The sequence below is a fragment of the Girardinichthys multiradiatus genome, chromosome 23 (genome assembly GCF_021462225.1).
Source record: "Girardinichthys multiradiatus isolate DD_20200921_A chromosome 23, DD_fGirMul_XY1, whole genome shotgun sequence".
NCBI classification, from domain to species: domain Eukaryota; kingdom Metazoa; phylum Chordata; class Actinopteri; order Cyprinodontiformes; family Goodeidae; genus Girardinichthys; species Girardinichthys multiradiatus.
In genome coordinates, this window is record NC_061815.1 from 42,844,925 (window position 1) to 42,863,351 (window position 18,427).

Consider the following 18,427-nt stretch of genomic DNA (forward strand, 5'->3'; position numbering starts at 1 on the left):
AAAGCACACAAATTAACACACAAATTAGCAACTCAAGCACCATGAAGTCTGGATTGGTTGCCTCATACAAACATCCAAGAAGGACGTAGAGAGACTGGATTGAATCAGTCCCAACAAAGAGTTGCATTGTCCTTTATAACTACTGCTGTTTCCTTTGGTTAGATCGGAAAACAAAAGCTGTTTAGTACTTAATCCTAACCTTCTATACATTCAACCTTCTATACAATCTATCCATACATTCATTAGGAAGCTGAAGCAAATCTTATGAATTTATTGAATGTGTTTCTTGTTACGAATCAGCAGAGGCAAGGCCAGAATGTTGTTCATTAGGATTTTATTTTTGGAGGCAAATCAATGAATATATGTACTTTATACAGTATATGAGGAGCACATCTCTACAGTTTCATAATGTAAACAATCTCTGAAGAGAAATGTATTCAGTTTAAAAGGAAGCCATAGTCGTCTGTTTTAAACTATTTACATGAATTAAAATATAATTTATAACATCAGATACTTTAGCTTCTATGAAACTAGATTTTAACAATTCAAAAATACTGAAATGCCTTTGTCTCCACATTCTCAAGACATATGAAATTACACAACAGAAAAAAAACACCCTTTGAAGACATCAAAACTAAGTGGCATATAAATAAAGAATAAAATAAAATAAAAGAAACATATGTAAAAATATAAAATCTCACTAGCAGTTTTTACTTTGTTTTACCAGAAAAAGAACCAGGTTAAAAAAGAAGTGAAAAAAAAATCATTTTTAAATTTGATAGTCTTTAGATGTGAAGAGATAATGAAATGAAAAGTAATGAAAAACAACATAAACATATGCCCTTTATATCCACTTCCCTCCAAAAAAAATATGAAGAAAAAAACACCCACTCACATTAAGCAGATTTGACAGTTTACAGTCCCAAATAAGTATCTGTTTGACATCAGTGTCGACATTAGTTTGCCATATTAGCCATTAGGTTCTTTAAATATTTCATTTTAACTTGGCCCATATTGCAAGCACTCCTGTCGTAGTCGGGGGTTATTTCATGGCTTAAAACAAACAGTGAGTGATGCAAAGTCTTACTGAGCCATGGCATTAAAAACGTAACATCTAAAACTGAATCTCAGGACCCCTGGTGGATCATTGCTCTTTATAATTTGTTTTTTTATATATCAGTTAGCCTATTAAGAAGTTTGTTTTTTGACCATTTTCCATTTTTTTCTGAAATGAAGAGTGGGACAAAAGATATTGCATTCTTATGAGGGTAATTCCCTTTGGAAGTTTGTTTTTAGAGAACGTTTTTTTTTTGTTTATTTGGATTTGCTGCCTATTGACCTACAACCTAGACCAAATAGACAGCAGTTATTAATGTTCAAATGTGTCAACGTGTTCTCCAAACACTGCGAAGAATGACCCACATCAAAGTTTTCTATAAGAAAGTATATAATAATCTAGATATCTACACAAACACACAAATATATATATATATTCATATATATGTATATACCTTTTTTATAGTATGGCTATTGAAAAAATTACTTCAGTAATTATTTAATAATAAATCATGTTGAATTGGAAAGAAGTTTAAATAGTAATATTAAAAGCTAAGGATAGCTTTGTTTCCCCCCCCAAACTAAGTTTTAAGGCTTGCCATGATAAACATTGGATTGTTCTGATTCCATTTAACCCTTAAACACCCTCACAGGCACAGCGGCAGTCACTGTAGAAACCCAAGAAGTACCGCAGGCTCAAGGCTGAACTTTAATTTACGTGAAAAGACGTGTATGCTCCACCTTTACGTTTTCGACTGGTCATCCGCAAGGAAACCCTGAACTGCATAATTGCTAAATGTTTTCAAGAAGAATGTACCCTCCCACTTTGACCTTTTTCTGTCCAAAGTAAGGTGAAGCAGTGAAACTAGGATTTCTACAGCACCAGCATCAGCTGTGGGAACATTTTCAGTGGGGTTAAAACTAGCGTTTCTTCAACACCTCCCTGCCACATTCCTTTACCAAAGATATACATGTATCGTTATTGGCTGTAAAGTAAGTGCTGTAAGCAACTCAGATTCAAATCAAATCTGTGCATCATCAAAATGTGGTAATAATATAGTTACAACAGCTTTGCAGAAGAAAATACAGTGAAGGTATTTCACCAAGTAGGATGATTTGTGCAGTGAGAACGTTAGAATAACATGTTCCATTTATCTGCTTACTGACCACATTCTTCGTGTAGATTATTTTTAAAATGGCAGTCTACATACAGTACAGCAGCAAACTTATTCCACAGCTTAATGATTCCCCGTGTAATAGCTCAACAGTCAACTACACACTGTACAATATTACCTCAGTTTTCCACACAGGCTGTATTGAGATTATTACGTATTGCATCGGAAAATAGCTTTTTAAGAAAACAGGAAAAGCAAAGTACACATTAAGAAAAGAAATACAACCTTCTAGTGTGGTAGTCTATGGTGAAACCTTTACCTTTGTTGTTTTTTTTTTATCTTCTTTTTGCTACAGTGTGGTGATGGACTTTGTGTGAAGTTATTTTCCCTTCATTTCCTGCCTGCACTCAGCAAAATTAACATACTGAAACAAAACTGACCTGAAATCACCTGTCTTATTAGTAATCAAGTGTGACCCACCACCAAAAATTTAAATAAAAAACACACAATACATTTTATGTTTACAATGAGGCATAGTGCTATATACACAATTATATATTCATATATTATCTTTTTAAGATGTAAACCAGCACATTCTCTCACTTTTTAGTAGTATACATACTAAGCACAAAACCTTACTCAGTTGTTCACAAGTTGTTTCTTTTTTTGTCCTTTTTAACAGGTGACATATTGATTTCAATCAGTATGTATAGCACTAAAGTGTTAGTTTTGGACATCTGTGAACCTGGAGAGGAAGGCATCCTCTACAGAATCTTGACTTGCTGTTATTTTATTTTTAAGAACTGAATAAGGCGCCTTTGTACTTAGTGTGCGTTCCTAATAAAGTCAAAGGAGAAACTAGTGATGTAAACATTCAATTTTTTGTGTGTGTGTTACCAAGATGTGGATTAGATAGAAAAGACAAGAACCACGACAGGGGAATGAGGTAAAAGTTATCTGGTAAAAGTGGAACCTTTGTGAGGGAAGACCTAGAGGAGATGAGGCCTTGAACCCACAAAGAGACAGAAAAGTTAGAGATAGAGATAGAGAAAGAGTTAGGCTGTGTTTTTATTGGATGTCCTAGGCAAGGAGAGGACGAGCAGGTAAAAACAGAGGGAGTGGCACTTCCTTGAAGAAAACATGAAAACAAGTGCATTCAAAGAAGATTTTGAATCTTCACCAATGAAGTGCACACGAGCTACCAGTTCACCAGACCACTGTTTGACCTTTTACCGACGCATAAGTGTCAGCAGTGTCCAACTCAAACACGAGACAAAGACAAAACATTCAATTACACCAGGATACAACGTTGAGACTCCAACAAACACTGTTATGAGACAAGCGGAGGACAGACTACGAAAGAGATTACTTCTGTCGCAAGGAACTTACAAAATTAAACCCACACTCCTTATACCACCCAACACCTCCCATCAGCTCTAAAAGCCTTAATCTTCAACAAAAAACACGGATACTGTGTGATAAATCAGGTGGAGGGAGATCGTTCAGGAGAACCGATGACAAAGACACGGCCAGGTCCGGGATGTAGGGATGTGAGGTAGAGACGCTCATCTGACCCGGTAGATGAAGAGAAATCAAATTCTCAACCGGTTACTTTCTTTGTTCTTAATCAGCTGATCTCTGGCTCTCTAGGTTTTTCAAGGCATGCTGCTGCTGGCTGCTGTTGGAATGTAAACTAGTTGCTAACCAGATCTGGTCTCCGATGACTAAGCAAGTCCATCTTTTGAAGCACCACAATCTTTGAATACATTCAGCTTCATAGAAAAAAATCATACTCCATCTGTGACCATAGTATATTATTGGGTAATGCATCTTGTGCTTATAAAACCGTTCACTAACCTTAAATAAACACACTACTTTCAAAGATCACTACTTTGATCAGTATTAACTGAATTGAAGGTGATGGATGATTGGACTGGCATAGGCTGGTGTAGACAACACCTTGCATGGCTGTAACATGCATGAAGATTGTGAGGCAGGAGATTTTAAAGGATGTTGACTTTTTAACTTCCAGTTTTTCTACATTTCTCCAAATGTTTGTCAGGTTATTTCAAATACTTTTTGTACTAAAGAGAGGGAGACCATTCTTGTGTTGGAACTCATCTGAAAAATTTCAAAAAAGGGCAAACTAGTTCAAGTTGGTGTAAAGTAAATTCTTATTAAAATCTGCAATTTTACAGTGCTTGATGCGCTTGTTTCATTTGCATGTTGACCTATATGTAATCAAACTGATGTGCATAAGAGGGATAAAAAAAACAAAAAACAATTGCAATTTATTTTCAGCAAACATTTCACTCACAAGTGATGGCAATGAGCCATTAGCTGTCTTTCTCTTTAGAATAAAATTGCCCTGATTCACTGACATTATAGTAAGGACTTGACTCCACTTCCTCTAAATTAAGCAGAAATACTTTATCTATTCTTAAAGAACTTAAGCTGGCAACCAGTGCTCAGCTTATTTTAGCCATTTAAAACAAGGCAGGAAACCCTACTTAGTCAAAATATATGACAATAAAGTTAGAGGCAATAGACCTGGGTGGCTCTTAATTTGCTTAGAGAATTTTAAAAAATCTCTCTTTTACTAACTAAAAATGGATACGTAACCTGTAAATTAGCTTTCTTCTACGTCGTTCAGTTCTGTCCACCATTCTTCTTTCAACTTAGCACAATCCCATATTTCTAATTATGAGTTAGTTACCGGTATCAAAGTAAACCAAGGTCAAACATCATACTGTTTCTATAGTTGAAGGTCCTATTAATGAAATGCTAGAGAAAATGCCCACCTAAAGCTGCACACTGAGAGTCAGCTGGCTGAAACAAGGCTATTGCATTTGTCCCTTGTGTACAACAGTGACAAATGTGGCTGTTTGTAAAAATATGTGCCATCATGAAAACAGTGATGCTAAAACAGATGGTGATGAGTGAAACAAATCACTGTTATTACGATAATGCTGTTTTAAACTACAGTTGGCAAGCTACGAGTGATGGAAACTGATGGCTGGCTGGCTACATAAGCAGACTGTCCAACTAGTTAATCGGCTAATATCAGCTTTTTATACTTGGGTAACTCTATAAAGAGCGAAACAGTGACAACTGATAATATTCTGCACAATAAGTATGCCTACTTGAAAACTAATACTAAATTTGGTGGTGTTGTATATGTATCCATACGAGTAATAGTTGCTGTTCTGTTTTCACATGAAACATTTTTATTTCAACCTTTTGTTAGTATTGTGAATGGTGGTCATTTAACTTTGAAAAAGGAAGCCAACATCCTAAAGGTATCCAAATCAACCATCATTTTAATCTGACAATTTGTAAGCCTATCCTATTCCAAGGTAAGGTTATAATCTGAATCATTCTCCAGTGACAACTCCTTCCTCAGTCTAAATTTGCTGTAATAATATATCAAATTAAGCATACAGTAAACACAGCCTTCAGCAGCCAGTAGCAGAAGCTAAATATTTAGCATGGCAGAGTTAGAGACAGAAGGGGGACAGAGGAGACATTTACCTCTGTTACACTGCATAGATCAAATCAAGGAAGCACTACAATTACAAAAAAGAAAACATGACTTTTTTTCTTCATTTTACATTTGTAAACTTTTATCGGTCATCCGTTGATTACATTAAATGTGTTTGTTATATACTTTGTCCATGAGACACACACAAACACACACCCACATACACGCACACACACTCACACAGAGTAAGTTTAAAAATTGATAACATACACAATTATTCGCTAAAACAAAACAGATGTCTTTTTTTCAAGTCCTGGTTATACGACCAGACAAGCAAACACAGCCTGCAGGTTCACCATTTGTGACCAGAAAAGGGGAGGGTTTTTGCTCATTTTTTCGTTTTTTTGCTTACAAAACAAACAAAATGAAGAACACGCACACACGACACACACTACAACGACCAACGCAACGCAGGGATAGCAAGGATTTGCTACAGGTTTCTCATGCCTGTTCTTCCAAGGCAGGGTAAAGACGACACCAGTACAGACAGCAAGCAGCTGTGTTGTTACCTTTGTTCAGAGAACTGTATCATCATAGTTTTTAGGTGATGTACCATTGCTGTTTAAAGTTCTTTTTCCCCTCTACTGTCTCCTAACTCCTCGCGGTGACTTCCTTGTTTTTAAGCAGTATCCTCCGGTGAAACAGACTTAAAAAATCAAGGTCTTTGTTACGTTATTCCAATAGTAAAAATGTAAACATTTTGCGAGGTTGCCTTGCACAGAGGTACTGTGGGTGCTGTCCGAGGGGTTCTGCTGCAGTTTACTAAGGCTGGCCAGTCAGCAGCGCTGGACTGTCAACGGTGCAGGGACTTCTGCGCCTCTTTCAGCAGAGTGTCAAAGTCCAGAGCATCATACTTACTCTTGACAGGGCCAGGGCCTGCCTCATCTGAAACAGGGAAACACAATGAGGTCACAAAAGGTCATTGTAGAAGACAAACCCAATGCATTTGCATATTAGATTGTAAGCATTAAAGCATCAGAGTCACAGAGCTTATGTAAATATCTGCATCACTGTTATATTGCTAACTTCTTGTGAACTCTTGATGACCAAAACGTACCACACACTACAAGAAGTTTATTTTATTGTCTAATTACTTAATTAGCTCTTACAAAAAGAGGATGGATGTATACATGCTTTCTAGTATGTATAAACTAGGTGTAAGTGTTGTTGCCAACAGGTCTAGATGTTCCAAGTTACAGGTGTTCCTGTGTCGCTAAAATTCCATTTCACATTTTACAAAGAATCCTGAACCTCAAAAAGGGGCTAAAAAGTGACCACAAGTATAAAAGCTGCCCAAAGCTAAAAACTGTTTGTTTGCACTTCTTACTGAAATGATGAGAAATACATTACTATGTCTTGTCTCAAAAACTGTGGTTATTCTGGTTACGGAGGACAAAAAATTAACATTTTCCATCCTGAGTTCTGACCCTGAGATTAGTTTAAAACAAGTAGTTTTGAAGTGTTGTGTAAATGTTCGTATTTGTAGTAGGGAGTTTGTAAAAAAGTGGAATAAATTCTCAAAGTTGTGGAAAGCTGATGGCTAATTAGAAATACTACCAGTTTGGCCGATTGAAGCTATTTAATACAACTCAAGCTGAAAATGTTCAAACTGTTTTGAAAGCAACTGTTTTGGTTTTTAGGTGTTTTTCATGCCAAACAACGTCTGCGTTGATAAGCTATAGATGTGCTGCTGGAAGCTGTCGGCTGCCACAACTTGCACTTCTTTAAAAATTGTCCTTGCAATTGTCAGCCCCTGCTGACGCAACTTCGCACAGTAGACAAAGACATTATTTAGCTGAGAAAACAGCCCGCTGGTCCATTTCTGAGTTTAATAAAGATTTTAATCACAACCTCAACGAAAAACCGATAATGTAAACAAGACAACTATGAATAAGTTCCAGTGCTAGGATTGGCTGTGAAAGGTTTGTGTGTTTGTCTCTTAATTACCAAGATCTATGTAGCGTTTCCTTGTTAGCCTCCTTAGGCCTGCGGGGGCATTCTGAAAAACAATCTCCCGTTCCTTACGATGTCTCTGAGGCCCTGACTGACGTATCTTTATCACTCCACAGCGCTCCCTTCAGAAAGAAACACACGTGAAGATATATCAATTTTTGTTCATTAGTCTCTGGAAATAAAACAATTACTAAAGAGCACAGTAAGAAGGAAAGTTTGTTGAAATGTACATTTTTTGGACTACCTTGAAATTAGCATTTTTTCCTTTGTAAGTACAAAAACAAATACTAGACAACACATGTTTGGGGTTTTTTGAAACATTAGTGGGACAGTATTTTGAAATGCATATTTTAACTTTGTAATTAAATAGCTCTGGTGGGGAAAACCACACTGTGGTAATAGCTGTTAAGAAGCGGTAGCTGACAACAAATAATTAGTTTTAACTTTCACACTAAGTGCAGAATTTTATGCATCCATCATAACCAACACCATCTTAATCTCTGCTGCTCCTCTTCAGAAAAAGGTGATCCGGATCAGGACACTTACTCGTTGCAGATGATGACTTTGCAGTCCTCTGCATTGCCAAAAACTTGGAAGCGTCTCCTCAGCATGTTCTCGGTCACCCTGTTTGGCAGGTTGTGGATGTAAAACACCTGGCAGTTGTCCTGGCAATAAGGAAACCATGGCAACAATCAGAAAAAAGGAGAATACAGAATTTTAATAGACATGGAAAACTGAATCAGTAAGGCAGGAAGTGTGCAACAGCAACCCGGGGGGACATGCGTTCCTTTACAAGTAGTTTTAAGGTGTAATGACACATACTTTCTTGTTGTTTTCACGATCTAAACCATTAACAAAAGTTAGTCTGGGCCTTTGTCAAACCCAAGGTATCTTTAATTAGACTTTCTTGAATTGCTTTTCAGTTTGCAGAAGGCTGCAGAATGATGAGGGTGTGTACCTCGTCAGACTTGTCTTTATTCCCCTGGTTGTCGTCAGGACAGCTCTCAGAGTTCTCACTGAAGGAGAATGAAGAAGACAAAGGGACAGGGGAGATGACAGTGAGATTTGGGAGAAGCTATAATGTGAGACATGAAGAAACAAGTAAACACAAGTCTCCCACTGGTGGCAAAAGAGGTATCTTCCTGTTTTATGTCTCTTACTGTTACAATCCCTGTCACCATTTTTAAGAAATAACATGACTGCTGACCTCATCCTGTGCATCTGCCTGAGATCTGAGTTTGAGCATTTGCTCAGTTACATCTACACATTGAGCTAAAACAAACAGAATTTTTGACCTTATTAACTTGGACAGTGCAGTTTGATGAGCGTTTTTTTTCTTATAAGCTTTACATCACAACACATTAACCGACTGAATTCCTCTGCTTCACAGCCCAATTCACAGGGCTACATAAACGGACTGAATTTTGAAAACATCAAATGTCAAGTGGTTTTCATCCCGACCGTGGAACACTGGACCAGCTTTACACATCTCTGTACAAGCGGAGCAGGACTTTGGTCCGCATTGCTGGTACTAAGTCGGGCCTGTTCCCGGTGTACGTTGGACTCCGGCAGGGCTGCTCTTTGTCATCGGTCCCGTTCATAACTTTTATTGACATGATTTCTAGGCGCAGCCACGGGCTGTGGGGCTCTGGTTTGGGGACCAGTGGATTTCGTCTCTTCTTTTTGCAGATGACGTGGTCCTGCTGGCCCCCTCTAGCCAAGACCTACAGCATGCACTGGGGCGGTTCGCAGCCAAATGTGAAGCGGCTGGGATGAAAATCAGCTCCTCCAAGTCAGAGGCCATCGTACTCGACCGGAACAGGCTGGCTTGTCCTCTTCAGGTTGGAGGGGTGTTCCTGCCTCGAGTGGAGGATTTTAAGTATCTCGGGGTCTTCTTCACAAGTGGGGGGAGGATGGAGCAGGAGATCGACAGACAGATTGGTGCGGCTGCCGCAGTAATGGGGGCACTGTGCCGGTCCGTTGTGGTGAAGAGAGAGCTGAGCCGAAAAGCGAAGTTCTCAATTTACTGGTCGGTCTACGTTCCTACCCTCACTTATGGCCATGAACTTTGAGTCATGACCGAAAGAACGAGATCCTGGATACAAGCGGCTTAAATGAGCTTCCTCCGTAGGGTGGCCGGGCACTCCCTTAGAGATAGGTTGAGGAGCTCGGCCATCAGGAAGGGGCTCGGAGTAGAGCTGCTCCTCCACATCGAGAGAAGCCAGTTGAGGTGGCTCGGGCATCTGGAAGACGACGAGTACGAGTACGAGTACAAGTCAAATGTCAAGTGGTTTTACGTAAAATTCATAAACAGAGCAAGCAGCTATACAAATGGCTGCAATCCAAGAGACTCTCACATGAATTGTCACTATTTCTGGCACTGTCAATAACCAAGTTTGCCTCCAGCATACATTAAAGGGTACATACAATCATATTTCAGAGCCAGAATACCTACACATTTTGAAAGTATAAAACATAAAGACTTTTTCCATCCACCACATGGGTAGCATGGGCTTTAGGTGAGTTTATGCAAATAAACCAGAAGTTGTTGTGAGACATCAACTGTAGTTTGACAGGGTTTTTGAAATAACCTTTTGACATCTACAATACTGTAGTGCCATAAATCATGGATTGATAATGTGGAGAAAAGTGAAATTTGCACAAAAACTGCATGGCTCCTAATTTAAAGTATTTTGGTGACACAGTTGTGGGAAAAATCTGAGGGCTGATGCCTGTGCTTGTCAAAGTAACAATGCTAGACTGAACCAGAGCAGAATTTGTTACATCCATCTGAATGTTTCAAAAACTTTAGAGTTTTGAACTAGAGTTCTTCCACTGTGGTGACGACAAGTGGGCTCACCTTCTAAGTTCCTTCATAGGGTTCTGGTTTGTTAAGTATCAGAGCTATTAGTTTTAGACAGCAGTACTCCTAAATTTCTTCTCCCACATAAATAAATCACAATATAAACATTCAGTTTTTTGAACTCAAACTCTAGCTCTGGACTCTGCTGTCACTGATTTTGTCTTGGGTCGCCATTGTACGGTGCATTGATACTTAACAAAATCACTCTAGCAACTCTCGGCTGTGTTTTCAACTAATTTGTGTTCAATTTAAACTAACTATTGTGAGCTACAAGCCAAGATCAATTTCAAAGGATTATTTGTAAAATTGAAACTTGCCATTTTAAATGTTGTTTATGTTGGGTTTGGTGATGATTATGTACTGCATATAACCAAAATACATTTAGAACCTTAAATATTTTATTCTTCTGTTTTTGTGCATTAAACTATGCAGTCTAATCCCTCAAAATCTTTTTTTTTCTATTTCTGTCTTACCTGGAGTCTGTCTTGCTGGAGGGGGAGTCAGGACACATGTGGAGGATGGGTGAAGGGGAGCGAGATGCCGACGAGTGCTCCGCCTCCTCCTCAGAAACTGGAGGCGTTGCAGCAATTGACTGGCAGTCTGATGGGGGTGATGATGATAACACCATTGTCGCATGCTGTTCCTGTGTTTCTATGACTTCTGTCATTACAAGCCTCTCCTCCTCCCTCTCTTTACCCTTTTCACCTAAAACCTGATTATCAGCCACACTGGATGATTGGGTGTCATCTCCCTCATTGCCCCCCTGTGTCTGGAGTATGGCACCAAGAATGGCGGCACTACGCTTGCGGCTCTCCCCGAGACTCAGTGCGCAGTAGTCGTGGTCACCGAAGGTGCACTGGGTGTCCCCATCGCCTGCCTGACCCATGCGGCGCAACTGGGCGTAAAGCTCTGTCTGTTCTGGAAGCTTTCTCTGGTGGTGGGAGCGGCTCAGCCAGGCTGAGCCCTTTGCTGTAACGTTAGAGTTGGCATTTGAAGTCGAGTGAACGGACTCGCCACCACCTCCAACATCATTGCTGCCGCTGCCCTTTCCTCCCTCCGTCGGCTTAAAGAGCTCATCCTCCACAGGTTTGTGAGGTGGGGTGGTAGGAGGGGTGAGACCTGAGTGAGGAGGAAAGACATAAGCAATTCAAAATGTTTGTTCCTCTAAGAGATTGACTTGGGCATTACCCAAACCTGTGATGTTTATATAACACATCACTTGTTGGCTGCTGGTAAAAATATATAACACGATGTTTAAAATAAATATATTTTAATTGCAATAGCATAATCTCACAACAAAAAACTAGAAAAAATCTAATAATTTATCATGTAAATGTAAGTTACTTATTTTTTATTATTTGTTTTTATCATCGCAACTCCTATTGGCACCCCTGAGAATTTCTATCAACTAAATGTGACTGAAACATATTTGTTCTTTATACTTTATACTATTTTTTATACTACTTTATACTTAGAAGATTTATAAGAGTAAAAGTGCTCCTAATTAATTCCTGTTTCTCTTTAGTATCCATATAATTTCAAAGCAGAAGCCCATTTATTTTTGTCACTCTGTAAAATAGGAAAGACAGGAGAACATGCCATTTAAGAAAAGCAGATGTGTGTTGACCCAAGCTTGTGTTGCCAATCACACACAGTGAAGAGGCTAGTAAGGGATGTAAAGCAAATCTCCAAAGCTCACTGAGTAGCACCCTAGGGTCACAAATTCTCCATAATGACCATTAAACACTAGCCCATTTCACAAACTATTTCAAGGCGGGATTAAGGGAATTTTTACTGTCTCAATGTGTTTTGTAAAAGGACCAATGCGACAAGGGGGGTTGAGGTCAGCCAGCCGCAGGATTTAAGAGTACAAGACTGGGAAATAATTATTGATGAGAAGCGTGCGAAGGTGATGTATAATTTAAATATAAAGCATTGGTCCACCCAACAACAGTACACCGAGTTAGTCTGCCATTATTGGTATTTAATTTCCCTTTGGGACTAATAAAGTATTTTGATTTTAATTGAATCGTTGTTTAGAAAAGAATGCTATGGGGAGATTCTTGACAGATTTATGCGTAGTGCTGACTTTGATCCCGCATTTTGTTTAATTGACCCTCAATGCTTGTTTTATTTTTGAAAACTAACAGCTGTGCAGGAAATCGCTGTTTTCATGTGATTTAAAGATGGCCAGAGAAAGATCAGAGTTGGCTCGTCGTTCTGGATTTATAATGGAATTATTTTCCTAAAAGAGACTACCATCTACCTGCCAAGCAGTTGATTGGGAGGCATGCCAGCCAAAAAAAAAAAAAAACTTTCACTCCTGTCATCACAAATGTGAACATGTGGAGTTTGCTCAACACTATTGGGACTGATCGCTTTAGTCAGATGATTTTTCTTTTCAGTAGCAAACTTCAGGTGGATTTGAGCATAAAACAAAGAATGAATATGCGGAAACCTCTTGCCCACTGTAAAGTACAGTGGAGGATCCGTGATGCTGTTTCTCTCTCAAGGGTCATGGGAATCTCATTAGTGAAGTAATTTTCTCACTCCACTCCCCCCACTCCAATAAAAATAATCATGACTAGTATACAAGTCCACTAAATAAGAGAATAATGAGGAAACAAACAGCACAAACAGCCAATGTATTGCTTTTACCTACTAGTAGGTACTTATTGTTATCTCTTATAACACGTATAGCATATAATATATATATAATCATAAACCCAGGTGGGGAACCACTGAAATTGCATTGCTTCATGGAATCTTATTGTTGTCTGTTAGCCTCTGATAATAAGTTGCCATAACGTGTGTCAGCAGGTCCCCAGACCTCAATCCTACAGAATAGCTGTGGGCTGAACTGAACAGAAGAGAGCATGAGAGATAACTCAGGACTGGATGATTGAGAGGTTGTTCAAAGAGGAATGTCTGATCCAGTCTTGTGAAATTTTATAAGTGAAGACTAAGTTTTGTCCTATGGGTTGTAGAATAAACAGTGTAAGTCACACTGATTATTTGATCATGTATAGTTCACTAAATGCTTAAATATTCTCTCAGATCCATTGAAACATCCAGAGCTCTGGAAACAATCCATTTGTGATGCAAGAAAACCTGCTAACTCCACCACAAATCATTTTATTTTAGATCTTTAACCAGCCGATATTAACATAAGTAGATGGACAACAAACAACCAAGTAAGGCTGAGATGAGATTACCTGCTGTTCCACACAGATCCACACTGAGCGTCTGCTCATAAGGCCTGGTGCTGTACTGGGACTCTCTGGTGAAGAGACAGATCAAAGCAGAGAATTTTCAGCTCGCTCTGTCATGTGGGGATATGTTGCAGGCTTAAAACAGAAAACAACAATCCCTCAATAGGTTCTGAGGTTGAGCTTTTTGCCTCCATAAATTGAACAGGACAGTTTCGGCTGATGTCTGCTGAATTTGAATTATTTGTCTTAGTGTGAAGACTACAGGCACTTTGCTGCGCATCTCATCTCATTTCTTATCGACATAGCCATATGTGCTCCCCTGTCCCCGCTGCCTTTCTTCTTCTGGTGGTGGTGGCTGTCAGTTTCTGTTGCTCTGGTTGCAGTGAAAGGAAGTGGGTGTGTAGACTTGACTGGCTTTAGGCAGAAAGATCCATTTCTCTCCACAGAAAACATCAAATACAGAAGAAAAATGTTTTTCCCCCTTTTGATGTCCTTTAGAGGACTGATTTGTTTAGAAGATGGACATATTCTTTTTGAGGAAAAGGTTCAGAGTTTAACACCTAATGTGTAAATAAAATGCACAACTTCTGATGCAAATTTCCATCCAACAGTAAGCAAAAAAGAAACAGTAAATGTTTTAACGCCCAATGAACACAAGTATTTAGTATTTTATTAACTCTGAGCTGAGACTCTGACTTAATTTTCCTCTTGCAAATCTGACCCTGTGAGTCTAATATATTTTCAAACTAAGAGGGCCCAAAACAAAAAGGACAGTTATAGCAGAGACTTAATGCACACAAACTGGAATCACCCAAACAAAAAGGACATTCCTGTATACCATGCAACTGATATTAATAAAGTAAATCACTATTACTCTAATTTAGTAGCCAGCATGCAGATATCTTCATTTGATTTCCGTTTTTAACTCAGAACTGACGAGGTGAAACACATCTAAGGACCATGCTTTCAGTTTTGTTTGGTATCCCCAGAGATCTGCGTTATGCTGATTGCTAATTTGTCAAAAGCTTTCCCCAACAATACCAAATAATTAAGCAGTGCATCACATCACTGAAGTTGTTTTGGGAATGGGAGTCAGTAACTTATTTTTGATCTTCGCAATATGCAAAAAAAGTGATGCACACTGTAATTTATGTTAGAAAGTCTTATATTGTTAAAGCCTCATTGGAGCCTACTCTATATCTATATTATTCCAGTTTTAGATTAAATTTACTCCTTCTGTTGCTTCCTGCAGTACTGTACTGTTCAGACTGCAGATGTTTGAAAACCATTGGACATGTATCTGAGGTAGAAACAAATATGGAAGTGACACAATTCGGATTTTTCTTTGAGGTGAAAGAATCTGAGCCGGGCTGTTTAGACTACCACAAAAAGTCGGATATGGGTCGCATATGGGAAAACACAATCAGATTAGGGTGACATTTTTTCTGATGTGTGAATGTAGCCTTAATATGTGCAATATTGCAATGCCAAAGGACTGGTTGGACGCAATATTTAGGAGAATTCTATATTTCAAGTGTCATGCATGCAAAGTCTGCATGTGAACAGTATATTTGTCCTGTTGATTAGACTTTCATTACCGTTGATGCCTACACTTGATGTATGGGATGCTTAGGCTCACGAAGAGTGGCAGGGACATTGTGGTCAAGAAAAAAAATATATTGTAAGGAAAATAATATCTTAATCACAATATACAGTAGTAGTATCGCAATCACATGCTTTCCCCACTGGGAGGTATTTCAACCTTCAAGAAGCAACCTCATACCTGTTACTTTCAAGACTGTGGACCTCTTTCTGTTTGTGGACCATTTAGCAAGCCTGTAGCACTATTTGAAAAGCACCTAAAAATCATGGTGTAAAACAGCAGGTGCTTTTCATAGATACTTACCCTGTGGACTTTGGGTTGAGTGGCAGACAGAGACAGGCTCGCTTTTCTGCAATTACAATAAGACCTTGTTTAGAACAGGTGGACTTGCTACTGCTAACGTAAAAATATGAAGAGAAGTACTTTTAGTCACTATCTTAAGCAGAAATAACAAAATTAATGGCCCACAGTACAAATAATACCACAGGAAAGCAATTTAGCAATATGAATAAATCGTGAGATGATACTAAAATATTAAACTGCAATATCTAAACAGGAAGACAAAATGTTTGTAAAACGTTAATAATGAACAACATAAATTCATTAAATGAATTTGCAAGTTAACAATATTTTTCTTTAAGGTCACTGCTTTCTGCCTTTACCCTACTGTTGACTACTTTTTCTTTTATAGCTGGTTAACTTCAGCTCAGGTTTTCATGTGTTCATCAATATTACCATGAATACACCAGAAGGAAAATCTTGTTAGAAAACCTTATTTTATTAATCAAAATATACTTTCTTCATCTGTGAGCATGAAATAGGAAAATAATTTCCTCTTAAAAAAATGTTGTTCCATCTTTGATATTGCTTAAAATAAATTTAAGATGTGAAGTGATTGGCGTAGACGCAGCCTTTGTGTGTGTTGGTGATCTAACCATGGCAGCAGGATTTGGTCAGCTCAGAGGTGTTGCTGCCATCGCTAGATGTCAGTTTTTCTGGATGCGCCTCCGTCCTGGTTCCCATTCCAGCATGGGTGTGCAGGAGTCTATCCCCTGCTTTTTCCTCCCCTTTCTCATCATTTTCGTTCCCCTCTCCGTCCCTCTCTCGTGTAGGGCGCGACCTTTTGGCGAAACGGCTGGGAAAGGACGCCAGGCGTCTGGAGCGGCGAACGGAGAAGGACCCACTGGTTTCTGCAGGCTCCTCCAGGTTTTGCGGCAGCTCAGAGGAAACGTTTCTCCTATCAAGTGAGGATGAAACTTTCCAAAGCTCTGATTTAGCATAGGTGGAGCTAAAGGACTGGGCTGGGGGGCATTTATTAGCTGGGGGAGGAGGAGGAACAGATGCTGCAGCCCTGTTGGGGCTGTGTGAGAGGGCGTAAGGTGGGCTGTGCAGTCTGTAAGGCTTGCTCACGTCAAAGGAGCTGTTCTGTTGCAAGAGCTCACGGAGAAGGGAGTTGGCCTTCATCTCCCTCCGCCTGGCGAAGGGAAGCCTTCTGGGGGTGCTGCTGCTTGTCCCGTTTAGGTTCCCACTAGTCCCAGGAGCGTTTACCAGTACAACTCTGCTGTGAGAGTTTGTATTGGCTGGGCGGGGGACATCGGGTTTGAACCGCGGCTTTGAGAGGTCCCGGTCCTTGCGGTCCCAGCCCTGCTGCTTGCGCATTGGGAGGCAGTAAGTGTGCATGTATGTGATCAGATCAACAACTGACTGCAGTTCTTTCTCCGAGCTAAACTGAGGTGCTGCAGGCTCTGCAGGGCCAGCAGCCACTGCACCCTCAACCTCACTGCTGGAAGACTCCTCCTCTTCCTCCTCCACCCCTTCTTCCTCTTCATCCTCCTCCGACTCACTGTCCTCGTCCTCCTCTTCATCCTCGCCCTCATCTGTTTCATGAACTGGGAAGTCGTCGGTGTCGTGTGCCGTGGTGAGGTGGCGGTGGAGTTCGGTGCACAGGCGCCCTGTGGGACGCACCGCTCGGGGCTTGCGCTCCTGAGGGAGGTCGCTCTGAGAAAACAAAAACTAGATTTAGGAACTAAACATGAAAATGGATTGGATGGTTGTTTTTTGGATGATTGTTTTGGATATAACACAACCTGGGAGATTTTCTAAATCAACTGAGTAAAAAATCCTCTTCTTCTAATTTGTTCTTTATATTGGAAATCAGACAGACTATGAGACAACGATCAAATTTGCCTGAGGTTATGCTAGACATATGGAGGTTATAATGTATTATGAATTTTGCCATTCTGCAGCATATAAAGCTATTTTGTTCTTTTAGTTCCATTGTTAAAAGTTCAAAATATTGAAACAGTTTCACAGACTGACAGTTTCGGTCTGTGTATTAAGGAAGGCACTGAGGTAACGGGCATCATGTAAATGTCTTTCACTGTATGCAGGTAGAGGGTTGGATTACACAGAAAGTAGGGATAGAGGATATAGATTTGAAATATTATGACAACATTTGATGTATTCACAGCAAAAATGAAATAAAATGGACATAGTACACACACACACACACATATTTTTCTAAACATAAAATGTACCTTTCCAGATTGGCTACTTCAGCTTAAAAGTTGTACAATTGTGCCACTAAACAGCACACTTTAATTGCAATTAGTCATATTTGTATGTTAATATTATATTTTAATATATTGATATTTATTGATGCTCTCATGGAAAATGTGGAAAATGTCACAATTATTTTGTTATTTTTGGGGGTTTGCAAACTACATGTCAGTATAAATGTCCCACTACAATGTGACTTTGCATGTATTCAAGAAAATCTCGCTGAAAATGAAACATATCAGCCACAAAACTAACGCCTCTGTCAAATCAAAACAGAACCACCAAACAAAAGAAACTGAAAAAAGGAGCTGTTTTTTGCCCTGGATACAGGATCATGGAGCACACAACAGTACATATTCTTCCAACTTTGTGAGGGAAAATTCTGTCTGCAGCTGCAATAAAATGGCTGATCTTTATAACTCATACAGACAGAGAAGAGAGTGAACGGCTGTGATTCACTGTTACCCTTCTGTTCTGTCAGTCAATACTTCCACCATCTGCCATCAACGGTGACTTTAAGAAAGC

The 18,427-nt window shown here is 39.4% G+C and overlaps 1 protein-coding gene across 1 annotated transcript in view; it reads right to left on the reverse strand.

The window, feature by feature from the left end:
* Nucleotides 1–317: 317 nt before the first annotated feature.
* ppargc1b (peroxisome proliferator-activated receptor gamma, coactivator 1 beta) overlaps nucleotides 318–18,427 on the reverse strand; it is a 110,434-nt gene continuing 92,324 nt past the window's right edge. Inside the window, exons 5-12 of the mRNA XM_047353847.1 lie at nucleotides 16,279–17,341; nucleotides 15,647–15,692; nucleotides 13,744–13,808; nucleotides 11,002–11,647; nucleotides 8,624–8,681; nucleotides 8,212–8,330; nucleotides 7,660–7,787; nucleotides 318–6,597 (exon numbers count right to left, since the gene is read on the reverse strand). Of these exons, the coding sequence (XP_047209803.1) occupies nucleotides 6,506–6,597; nucleotides 7,660–7,787; nucleotides 8,212–8,330; nucleotides 8,624–8,681; nucleotides 11,002–11,647; nucleotides 13,744–13,808; nucleotides 15,647–15,692; nucleotides 16,279–17,341 (2,217 nt within the window). The 3' untranslated portion in view covers nucleotides 318–6,505. The remainder of the gene's footprint in view (nucleotides 6,598–7,659; nucleotides 7,788–8,211; nucleotides 8,331–8,623; nucleotides 8,682–11,001; nucleotides 11,648–13,743; nucleotides 13,809–15,646; nucleotides 15,693–16,278; nucleotides 17,342–18,427) is intronic.